Raw genomic sequence first — 13,504 nt, forward strand, 5'->3', positions numbered from 1 at the left:
TTTCATGTGGAAATGTTTAGACTGTAGGGGGCGCTGAGCGAAGGCACTGCCTACGGATCAAGGAGAAGCATTTGTGTTGATCTCCTAGTATTGTATTTTTTACATTTTTTACATTCTGGATATTACAGGATTCTAATATGCACTGTAATGTTCCCACAATCTCATCAATACAAGTGCTTCTACAAGGCTGTGTTTTTGCTTATAGGGGAATGATTTATTTTTAGTATGATGTCCTGTGGAATAATATTGGCCCACATAGTTGGCATTTGTTATTCCATCCTACTAGTAGCCCACTAGTGGTAATGACAAAAATCCTGAAACCCATAGGTTTGGACGTAGTAGTAAAATCCCATACTGATCTGAAAGATCCTGGATCATTTTGTTGGTATGCCCATAGCTGATCATATATTTATTGTTCTATTGAAATATTACTTTGTAGTAGTAGGAACCTAGGCCTTAAGATCGAAAGAACAATGTACTATCTAGATCATTGATTTTTGGTGTCAGTTCTCTGTTCCAATATATCGGTTCCAAAAAGTCCAATAATGGTTGGCCTTTCCTGAAGGCCACAAATAATACTCTTGTCTTATCGTGAATACAGGGTATATAGTATACTATTCTATACTATACTAGGAGATGTCTGCTCACCAATCTAAGCACAGTGAATTCTGCTCAGTGTTTGCTAAGCTATCTGTGTGGACATCTCGCTTGCACTTCGAGTTTACAAGGGTGAGAGCAGCCCGGAAGCCCAGCTCACCCAGATCTGGACATGACCAGCCTGGTGTGACCATGCTTAGAAATATTTATTAATGCTGCTTATGGAATCCGTTGAAACAATTATTTTTTTCTCATTTTTGTATTATTTATCCAGCATATTAACGTATTTATGAAATTTAAGAAGGAAAATGTACTTTTTGTATTTTCTTGTTCTAAAGGTTGTGTTTCCCTGTCATTGTAAAATATTGCCTATTTAATTCTAGTATTTTAGAGAGATGTTAGTTTGTTTTCTTGTACTAATGGGTAATGTAACTACTCCTACTGGAGGCATGGGAAGACTCATCCAGCTGTTATTGTCTAGCCATGAATAGGGAGGCTGCACAAAACCCTCTGGAGAACTCTTTGTTCTTGTAGGTCATTTTATTTGCAAACAAATATGTCTGTTATAAAAAAAAATCCTGGAATAAACTTTGTGTTATAAAATCATCTTCATGTATTAGTTAGTTCAGTTCTTGGGGCAGACTGGGGACAGATACCAGACCTTGGATTCTGTAAATGTGTGAATTTAGGAATGCTAATATTTGTAACCTCCTAGATTGACTTGTTTGTTGAATGTAAAAGAGGGAAAGTCTATGAAAAAAACCCCAGATCAATTGATACTGTTAATTCTCCTTGAAAATAACTCATCACAGACAAAAATACAGGAACAGAAATGAGGTGGAGGTGGCAACTAACACACAGGCTATAAATATATATTTACTGGTGCTGAAAATGCTGGGAAGACATTAGAAGTGATTTAACCCTATTTATATGCAGGATTGTTTCGCTTCCACATAGGATATTAATCTTAGACATGTTTTATGCAGGCTGTGATCGAGCTTGTTCTGGTGCAGTAGCAAAATAATCCTAATAGTAATAATAAACATTACCATAAATTGATACATGCGAAAAAAATGCACTATTTTGTCTGGCTATGCAGGAGTTAAAATAATGGCAGCGAGACAGTGAAAGGTTAACACTAATAAAAGCCAAAATTGCAGGTCAATAGTAAGCGATTATAGAGATTGTAAGACATAAAAGGAGAAAAAGTAAGGATGAGGGTTTTAGGTATTGAGATGAGATTACAGCTGAAGAATAGTATAATACAGACTGAGGAGGGGGTGTATATATGGATTATAGGGGGGACCAGAACACTTAAAATGTACAAACCAATGTAGAAGAAAACATGCGATCAGAGAGTTGGTCAATATATATATACAGTTTAATACACTGATTGCAATGCAAAATTATCAAGCATGTAAGAAAATATCGTGCAAGATCCCAAATCAGATTCCTATTGTTATACAGTCTATAGATGTATCTCCTGGCAGCAGATATATCCTTGTCTGTGTCAGATGTGATCCTCAAGCAGTCTGGACATTAAATGACACTTATTTCTTCTTGGCTGGTACATGAGAACACTGCAAAAGTCCAGAATGTAGCAGAGAATCCAGAAGAAAACCCACCGACTCCTTCCCTGAGAGCAGGCTGTACAATACAATGGACGCCATGTTTATCTGCAAGGAAAATGGCGATTCTGGAGGATGAAAGGGAACAGATTAAAGGCATTGTACTCAGTCCCTCACATTGCTATCAGACCTGTAATAGTATGAGACACAGTTAAAAGAGGAATACAGTACAGGATACAACATAAACAGTCTACAGGAACTATACCATTATTATATTAACTATATTAACGAAACTGGGTAAACTACCCTATCATATACAATATCTATTTATCTATCTATCTCTCTATCTATCTATCATCTATCTATCTATCTATCTATCTATCTATCATCTATCTATCCATATTTCTATCTATCATCTATCTATCTATCTATCTATCTATCTATCTATCTATCTATCTATCCCTATCTATCTATCTATCTATCTATCTATCTATCTATCTATCTATCTATCCATATTTCTATCTATCATCTATCTATTATCTATCTATCTATCTATCTATCTATCTATCTATCTATCTATCTATCTATCCCTATTTCTATCTATCTATCTATCTATCTATCTATCTATCTCCTATCTATCTATCTATCTATCCCTATTTTTATCTATCTATCTATCTATCTATCTATTTCTCATCTATCTATCTATCTATCTATCTATCTATCTATCTATCTATCTATCTATCATTTATATGTTTGCCATACAATATATTCTCATATATTATACAGTATATTTTGCACCATACTATCTACATTAGTATTATCAATAAAAATAGATAATTTTCTAAATATATTTTATATAGATCAAATATTAAATATTATCTATTTAATTATTTTCATATATATAAAATATGTATCTCTCTCTCTTTCTCTCTCTCTATGAAATATATAACAATAATCTACCTAGCTATTTATCTATATTTATTTTTCTATCCTATAGGTATATATTAATCTGCAACATATAAAAATACAGTTTTAAATAATACTTACATTTTGGTGGTTTTGAATACGAATATTTAGCAGTTTGGACATCATGATACATGTTCAATGCTTTAAAATTTATATATATATATATATATATATATATATATATATATATATATATATATATATATATATATTATGAGCTTACCTCAAGCCTATGTGTGCTTACCTCAAGCCTATGTGTATCACCAGATGGAAAAGCTTCAACAATACTATGGACATATGTGTACAAGCCCTGACCCCATCCCCCACCCCCAAAAAGAAAATATATATTTTTTTCATATCGCTTCAGATATAAACGCAGCAGTTGTGGCTCCAGGGTAGAAGATAAAATATTGGTTTCTGCTTTTCACACTCTGTTCTGCAAAATATAAAAATGGAGATGAAGAATTCGAGTTGTATAAAGGTCCGAGCACATTCTAAACAAGTTGGAGAGAGAAAGCAGAGTCCCTTGTGTTGCTCATGTGCCAGGCTCCTCTTGTTATGACCACTTCATCCTCTCTGAGCTTTGCCAGGATTGTTCTTCTCTACACCCACCACCCACACAGATTTTTTAGGAACAAAAGTTTCCATGCCCCGACCCCAGCCAGCCCTGCACCAAGATGCTCGGAGCTTTAGCTACTGAGACTTTTCCTTGAGATTTTCAGGCTTCTTGGGGTCAGTTTCCTGATGAGGATTTTGCTTGGGCTTTTCTGGCTGTTTCCCATGTCTGTAGTAAGACAAGGAGGAATTCTTAGCTGCCACCAGAGATTGATCACCTTCTCCTGTGGCGGCTCAGGAATCTCTGACTCTCCAGCCTCTTCATCAGGATTTACTCCTCAGACTCTTTAAGTGTTTCTCACTTGTCTTGGATATTTCTTTTCCTTCATTCGACAATCTATTGCTTCTTCTTAATCCTAAACATGGTGGGGAACAAATGTTTGCTCTCCCTGCTTGCCAGCTGGCTCCATTCCTCCATATACCTCCATACTTGCCCCCATCATGATACCTATATAGCCCCATAATAAATGCAGACTACATACAGCAGTTTTGGGAACCCCCACACATTTATAGGAATTAATTCACACTGATAATGCACTCTTTTTTTTTTTTTTCTTTCCAGCAGGCCTTCAGTTCCATTGGTCAGTGGTAGTCACGTGACCAGGAATTGGCTGTAAGTCGCCCAGTCTCCAGTTTAATACAGCAGGGTCCCCCTACGTGTGATTTATCAGCAATATAGAATAATAGGGCCTCGGGATTATTGGGCCCCTAATATTTGCTGTGCCCCGGGCCCCGGGCAGCCATGAATTTTGAGTTTGAGAGGGAGATCGGCTTCATAAACAGCCAGCCTTCGCTCGCAGAGTGCCTGACGTCCTTCCCTGCTGTCCTGGAGACATTTCAAACTTCATCAATCAAGGACACGACATTAATTCCTCCTCCTTTTGAGCAAACAATCCCTAGCCTGAATCCGGGATCCGGCAGCCAGCCCAGGACCAGGAGCCAAAAACGCTCAGACCATGGCCTGCTCCAACAGCCTGGACCCCAGCCTACTGAGTTCCCCTGGATGAAAGAAAAGAAATCTGGGAAGAAAAGCAACCAAGGCTCTTCCCCAGCTCCCCTGGAGTCTGCAGGAGGCTCCCCAGCAGGTCTGTCTATGGGAGACACTGGGATTATTTATGTGTTGTGTAGCATTCATATAGGGAGCGGTATTGCTGCGACATTTTACAGGACAGGGAAGATATGGGCGCTAGGGGTGCTGACAAGTATAGAACAATAAGTAAGTCCATTTATGTCATAATAGAATTTGTAATGTAAGGAGCTGAGGCAGGTTTAACCCTCCTCCCGCCAGAGGCTGCTGCATAGACAGGTCATTACTATTGCATTGCTGTATACTAGATGGTTAAACCCAGTGATTATCTCTCCAGAACCGCCCGGGATCCAGGACACCAGCGGCAGCTCCAGGAGGCTAAGGACAGCCTACACCAACACCCAGCTGCTGGAGCTAGAGAAGGAATTTCACTTTAATAAGTACCTGTGCAGACCACGCCGAGTGGAGATTGCGGCTCTGCTGGATCTCACCGAGAGACAGGTCAAGGTTTGGTTTCAGAACCGCAGGATGAAGCACAAGAGACAAACCCAACACAAAGACCAGCAGGATGGAGATCTGACTTTCTCCAATTTAGAAGACTGCGATGATGGGGATGAGAGTCCATCTTATCAGCAAGGATTAGACAGCAATGACTCTTTAAGGGAGACAGACCCCTACACGTCTGAGACCCCCAAACCCAACACTCAGCAGCAAGAATCCGAACCAAGAAGCCCCCTGTACCCAACACCCACCAGTGAGACTGAGGCCAGAGCAGAGGTGGGTTGCATGGACAATGTCCTCTCAGAAAGCCAGGACCCTTCCTTATTGTCAGAGCTGACTTTATTCTCTGCAGACCCCTGCCTACACATTTCAGATGGCTCCCTCCATAGTCCTGTCCACTTCTCCCAGGAAGATATCGACTTTCTCACTAGCACACTTTGCAGCAAAGATCTCCACAATCTAGACTTCTAAGCAGCTCTTGCTATATTATTATTATTATTATTATTATTATTATTATTATTATTATTATTATTATTATTATTATTATTTCATATTTTCTTTGATATTGCCATTGCCATTTCTATATGTCCCATATATTTATTTGTTCGGAAGCTCCACGAGGTTTATTGCTCATTGGCAAATTTATTCCTATTAATCATTGTTTTTTAAGTATTTTTATTTTTGGGATTGACAATTTGAAAATTATCAGGATTAGAAATTAATAAACGGATTTTTTCAACGACTTTAGTGATGTCTCAGGAAATCAGATGTTGGTTAGATCTATTAGGTACAAGGCTTACGTTATAGAGTATTTATTTGAGGTTTTATTAGCTATTTTCTAATTATTTATTTGACTTTATTTTCATAGATGAAATGTATTTATAATACTCCGTGTGCGGTTTTGACACGTTAATAAAAATACAATTATTCTGAGGCCTTATTGCTTTTATTATTACAATACCCCAGCTTGTATAGTGTGACAGTGTTTTAGGTTTTATATTATACCTCTATATAACGCATGTTATTTCTATGTGTGAATATTTAATCGGTTATGTTTATATCATGTCTATTTTGTCGCACAATAATCGCACTGCTGTGTGTATATACTTACACAGATTTTAGTAGGTTTTCAGTTTTTTATATATATGTTCTTAAATGAAAATATTGTGACTATAAATCAAGAAGAAATATCATTTGGTGCAATCTCACATTTACTATGGAGTCGATGTGAACATGGTGATAAATATCTCTATAAAGACTCAGTAGATGAGAACTCTCAAAATGGCGCTTAGTGGAGGCCTGCAGACAATAAGCCCTGCCACGCACACACCCTACACAGGGTCACACAATACTCACATATACACACTCCTACATACAAAGCAAACCCCAAGAAAATGCACTCTTTTTTTTTCTAGTAAATTTCCAGTCTAGCCAAATACAACAATGCTGAAGGCAGGAGGCGAGCTGTGAATTGTAGGAGCATTTATTGGAGGTAGGGGAGAGCAGCCATTCTTATGAGGGTCCAGTTTTTTGACAATCTGGGATACACAGTAAACCTGAGTCTACACAACATCTGTGCATAAAATATTAATAGCCTTCAAATAACCCCCTAGAGATCCATCTGATCAGAGAGATATGCACACGTCTAGTGTAAAATGTTTATATTATAGCAGAATTGGGGCATTGGTGTCTATTCACATCGCCCATAAATTGTATTGATGTATTTACCTCCATAGAGCATATATCAATGTGCTCAGCTGGTTGTCTTACAATCACTGAATTGTAAAGCCTGCACAAAGCAAGAAATACACAGACACTGGGTAGATGATGAGAATGTGCTGCTGGTTATATAGACTAAGAGAAAGGGATAGATAGATAGATAGATAGATAGATAGATAGATAGATAGATATTAGGTTTGATAGATAAGATATAGGTGAATATTTGATAGATAGATAGATGATAGATAGATAATTAGATATAGATGCTTTTGGTTATACAGACTAAAAATAAGGGATAGATAGAGAGATAGATAGATAGATAGATAGATAGATAGATAGATAGATAATAGGTTTGATAGATAAGATATAGGTGAATATTTGATAGATAGATAGATAGATAGATGATAGACAGATAGATAGATAGATAGATAGATAGATAGATAGATAGATAGATAGATATTAGGTTTGATAGATAAAATATAGGTGAATATTTGATAGATAGATAGATAGATAGAAAATTAGATGCAGATGCTTCTGGTAAAATAGACTAAAAATAAGGGATAGATAAAATAGATAGACAGATAGATAGATTTATAGATAGATAAATATTAGGTTTGATAGATAAGAGAGATGAATATTTTATATATTATATTACATATTTTATATATTATCTATATCTAATTTTATATATATATATATATATATATATATATATATATATTTAGGTATAGATACAATGTAGATAAAAAATTGATATATACACGTTAGATTAGATGTAAATGATATATATATATATATATATATATATATATATACTGTATATATATATATATATTTAATTTATATACAGTTATTAGATTAGATATAGATAAATAATTGATTTATATGAGATATAGATAAAAAAATCTATAGATAAGATATATAAAATATTGGACATGATAGATAAACAAAGATAATTTATTGATAGATATAGATCAATATATGAATATTAGATGCAAACAGATAAAATCTAGATGCATAATAGATATTTAGTTAAGATAGACAGAAATATAAAATTATTATAAGATAATTGATAAACAGGTATGAAATAAATATATTGATGAACAAATACTTTGTTGCTATGTGATAATATTGTCTGTACCAATGACACAGTAACAGTCTTGTTTGAGAAAACTGGGGCCATAAACTATTCTAAGAGGTAACCAGTTCAGGCAAAAGCAATCAGTTTCCTTCATATGTAGAGAACTAGGAAGTAATTGATTATGGTGGGGGATGAGGGCTGTTAGGGGTATCCATGGGGAGATGATAAGTCAGTGGGTTGACTGTCAGATGTTAGGGTTCACAGAGAATTTGGGTCAACACTGGGGTCAGCCTTGATGGATATGTCTGCACAGAGCTCATAGCACTAGGTTGGATAGTTAAAGACTAGAAGCTAAAATGTGGCGTTTCAGTAGCAAAACCAATAAAGTGAATATTTCTGTTGGTGAACAAGGTTACATGGGCAGGATATTAACACTGGTATGAAGAATAATGTTATAGATTTTAATGTAATATTGGATGTAGGGGATTGTAGGGTTTGTGGCGTATTACCAGACTGGACAGAATTGCAACATACTGGTCTACAACCAGCTGGACTATAACCTGGAGTCTTGACAAATGATGAATAACCCCAGTAAGATAACATTAGATATTAGGGAGTGTAGGTTGGGGTGTTTCAGCATGGAAAGACTGGGTGCCTGAAATGGAAGGCAATTTTTGGTGCCCCTTTATTTCCCAGATGTACATATTGATATTCTATTGACAGAAACCTTTCACAAGAAGCTGGCCAGACCCTAATGACTTTCTACAGTTACTGGGTGCTAGGATGTCATTCATGAATCAATTCCCCTCCTACTCAGTAGACTTTATGGGTGACCTCCTATTGACTACAGCAGGACTTACCATGAGTGATGCTGGCCTCCAGTCCCAGGTGATCCCTGCTGATATGACATCTTTCTGCCTCTGCAGCAGTGTGAATATACACCAGCACCCTTCTCACTGCTACTTTACAGTAGATATATGACACCAGTGTGTAGGCGACAAAGGAATGAGGGTAAATCTACTCCTGGCTATTCAGATCTGGGATTCTCATCTATTCTGTTTATTAAAGCAGTTGTCTAACATATCCACAAGTTTACTGAAGCTACAAACCACAAAGTACATCTAAGGCATCTGAGGATATTGTGCTTTATACAGAGCACAGAACCACATACACTATTGGATGGACCATTTTACACAAATACCTACAAAGTAACCACACTGGCCAAAAAAAAACAACTGTCTGGAGTTGTCAGGAAGGCCAGCTAAAAACTAGTTAATATGTCTATACTCTTACAGATATAGTCTAAACAAAATTCACACACATCACAAAGTTCTTACAAGCTCTGACATATTATTCAGCTACTGTATTCACAATGCATTTACCATATTCTACAGGATCTGACATCAGTGTTATGTGTATGGACACAGTCTGACTGTCCTCTAACACAAAGGTAGGATTTTAACCTGCACCATCCTTGGTAGTCTTAATGTATAAGGATGGTGTCTGGCACATCCTTCGCCTCATCTCTTTTTGCATACATTCTTATGTAAGAGATGGTTCATGGTTCAAGACTCTGTATATAGGTATGAGGGTGTTCCAGTCTAAAGAATCCATGATGGGCATAACAGATCCATTTCCTAAAGGATCATACTGGATCCTAGGTAACAATAAGTGATAGGAGAAACTTGATAAAAATAAAACCTAAATGCCAGTGAGAATGGCATACAGCTGTTCGATGCCATATACTGTAATTTACGCTTAGGCTTCAGCTCCTGTACATATATTCTCACATCTAAATCCTTTTTGCATACTTTTAATTGGATATGATAAACTGTCGGAAAGACAAACATATTATAAGTTAATTAGATCAAAACTTAAGACAACACTTTGGTTCACAATAAAATAAAATGTCTACATAAATGCACATTGTCAATATATCTAGTTTTATTCCTTTTGGGTGGTTCCTCCATTACCCTCTTCATTTCTGTTAGGATCGGTTCACACCTGCGTTCAGTATTTTGTTTGGGGAGTCCGCTTGGGGACCCTCTGTATGGAATAGCGAACGCATTAAAAAAGCAGTTGGCTAAGAAACCACCCATAAACTATAATTAGGTCCATGTGTATTCAGCGCGGTGTCCCCAAATGGAATACTGAACGTAGATGTGAACCAGGCCTTAAACAGGGATCAGTTTCTCAGGGTTGGTTCACACTAGCGTATATATTCTATCCGGGGAGAGTCCGCATGGAGATTCCCCCGGACAGAATACAATCGCAATTGCAAGCGCTGTGCTGTCAAAGCGCACGGACCCCATAGTCTATAATGGGGTCCGTGTGCTTGCCGCGCACTGCACAAATCATTCATGTGGGTATTGCGCAGCAAGCACACGGACACGGACAATTGCGATTGTATTCTGTTCGGGCTTCTCCATGTGGATTCTCCCTGGATGGAATACATATGCTAGTGCGAACCAGGGGTCAGTCTTCTCTACGGAAGCTGTGTATTGGTGGTCTGAGACACTCCTCCAATTCTGGGCTGGTCCATCCAAGCAGGTGTTAGCATTTCAGACTAAAGCTGGTTGCAGCTGCAACTGTCCAGCCATGAATTATAAGTCTCCCGTGTGCCGCCCATGCACAAGCCGTGTTTCTTTCATTAAATGAATAGGAGCCATGGACGCAAAGTCCTCAAAATAGGACAAGAATAGGATCTGTTCTATATTTTGTGGCCTGCACACTGTGGTGTATAAGGGCTCATTGAAATGAATTAGTCAGTGTGCTATACACAGATAGCACACTAAACATGGCCATGGTCGTCTATAACCGTTCTTAAAGACACAGTGGTGGAATTTATTAAGACCAGCTTTTCATATTCTAGTCTTATGTATAATCAAGTTTTATTGAAGATTTTCTTATAATATGGTATATTAAACAATCAACAAAAACAATAATCGAGGCATGCAGGCCCCGTGCAGAAAGGATGGGCGGGGGAAACCACCCCAGACTGAGATAACACATTAGCAAATACACATCGCCAAGACAAAATGAACGGAAGATGGGTGAAAAACGCAGACCAGAGCAAACGGTGGAAAAGAAGAGGGGGGACAAGTACAGAACCAGAACATAAAAGACAGACGAGAAGACAAGACAACGGAGACATACTCAAGGGGCACGACAAGATAGAAGGTAAGGAGGGAAGCATGGAAGGGAAGGCAAGGGCAAACTTAACTCCAATTTAGGAAAAGGATGAGGAAAAATCGGAGGACTCCTGAAACAGGACCCAAGTCTGCCAGAGATGTTCAAACTTGGAGGGATTAGAGGAATCCTCTGCGACCAAGGCTTCCATTCTCTGAATAAGGAGAAGCTCTGGAAGAAATTTGAGCATGGAAGGTGGAGTAGAGCTGCGCCAATGTCTCGGAATGACAGCCCTGGCGGCGGTGATACTCTAGTCTTAATATTCCCTGCACTGCGTAATATTCATGCGCCTAGAATGAACTCTATACTATTTTGTATCTGTCATAGATTTTGATTGTAATTATTTGATCGGTTATTTTGATCCTAAAAAGGGTGTAATGATGATAGATCATTCAGAATTGATGGCCCGGGTGCACCTAATTTTTGAAAAGTGTCAAAAATTCCATTTACACAGATAATGTTTAACTTTGTACTATACAAAACTCGCATATATATTCCTTAAATCTCCCCTATGGTAACATAAAATAGTCGGAGTAGTCCGCACTTGGATTCTCCAACCCAAAACAGTCTCAGAAGCTGATAGCCATTTTATAGGAATAAAGTAGAGATTAGGAATTGGTGGAACCACTCCAGAAGAATTATGAAAGGAAGGCCCTACGTATTTTTACTGTGCAATATGCATTTGTTATGACATTTTTAGTGTGAACTGGAGAGTTGCTTTAAGCTCTGTTCACATCTGCTTTATGGTTTCTGTTTATAATGTAAACCATGAAACAGTGCTGGATCTGTCATACTATGGATAAAAACAGCATGCACAAGATTCACCGACTTATAATAGGTTCTGTCAGGTTCTGCTGAGGTGTCTGTCATCTTGCTTCATGCAGAGCCTTTTTTCCATTAAACTGATAGAATCCGTGATGAAGGCTCCTAATGAAGACTCCCATGCAGATGTTAGCAGAGCCCATGTTTTTATATGGTGGGAAACTACGTAAATAAAGGGATATCTGAGATCAGAAAAACACAGTTGTTTTCTTCCAGAAACAGTGGCAGCAGTGCCCATTGGCTATGTGTAGTAAGGCAACTCAACTGAGCTACGATACCGCGCACAACTAATAGACACTGCCCCAATCAAAACGCATCCGCTCAGTTTTATGAAAAAAGAACAGATCAGCCGCATACAAAGATCGGCCATCGCAGCGAGCTTGGAATGACCATTGACACATCTACATGTCAGATAGCCGCCCATTTGTCAGACTAAACTGACGAATCAGCCATTTTGGCCAACAAAAACCTAGTGTGTATGTTTTACTGTATTATTCTTTTTTATCATGTATTCTTTTCATGAGGTTTAATAAAAGCTTGTTTTATTCTTGCAGAATTAGGCCTCATTAAGATGATAATGTTAGTTCACATACTATGACTTATAGTCAGTTTTTGTCTTTATTTGTTTTAGGCCAGGGCCCCACGGGTCGGAAACGCCTCAATTTGAAGCGCTGTGCGAAAAAATTGCGCTGTTTTACAGTAACTGCAAAGTGTTTCGGATTCTTGCGAATCCCATGGCAATTTGCGGTAAAAACTGCGGCGCGGACACACCTCGATTTCCAAAACTGCCATGGTTTTGGAAATCGCAGCATGTGAATCATATCTACGGAAACGCCGGTGGTTTTCCCATAGATATAATTGTAACCGAAAGTCAGCGGAGGAAAACTCTGCAAACTTTCTGTTTAAATCGTTGCAGGGAGAACCATGATGCATTGCTGCAGCGTTTTTTCCTGCAGTGCTTTCTAGCTGCGGGACATCCTGTGAGGCCTTATCCTTAATGTGCTTTTGTTCTGCAGTGAAACTGCAGAGGAAAACCCTACAGGCAAGATACGTCAAAAAAATGCACCAGCATTCTGTCATAATTTGCAACAAAAGCCATCTAACATGCTATGTGCCACATTTATAAAGTGTTTTAGATTGCATATTTAGACACTTTTGCAACTTGTTTGAAAAATTGTATGGTAAATCGGGAAAGGGACAAGATCAACATAGCATGTGCCAAAAATGCATCAAGAACTTTTAAAGAGGACCTTTCACCACCTGGGGCACATGTGGTGTAATACAGTGCCGGTACCATAGCTCTTCACTTTCAGAAGGGCGTTTCTGACAGTCAAGAATGCCCTTCCTCACAGTAGCTTCTATTAAGCTGTACATGAGAGGTGGTGTTGCTTACTGCCCAGTGATGACGCTGAGCAGTGA

General features: G+C 38.0%; 1 protein-coding gene across 1 annotated transcript; it reads left to right on the top strand.

Annotated features, from left to right (window-relative positions):
* Positions 1–4,488: 4,488 nt before the first annotated feature.
* Positions 4,489–5,745, top strand: HOXB2 (homeobox B2). Its single transcript, XM_075278716.1, has 2 exons — positions 4,489–4,831; positions 5,111–5,745. The coding sequence occupies exons 1-2, from the start codon at positions 4,489–4,491 to the stop codon at positions 5,743–5,745; spliced, it is 978 nt and encodes a 325-aa protein (XP_075134817.1).
* Positions 5,746–13,504: the final 7,759 nt, after the last annotated feature.

Source organism: Leptodactylus fuscus, chromosome 6, assembly GCF_031893055.1.
Source record: "Leptodactylus fuscus isolate aLepFus1 chromosome 6, aLepFus1.hap2, whole genome shotgun sequence".
Classification (NCBI taxonomy): domain Eukaryota; kingdom Metazoa; phylum Chordata; class Amphibia; order Anura; family Leptodactylidae; genus Leptodactylus; species Leptodactylus fuscus.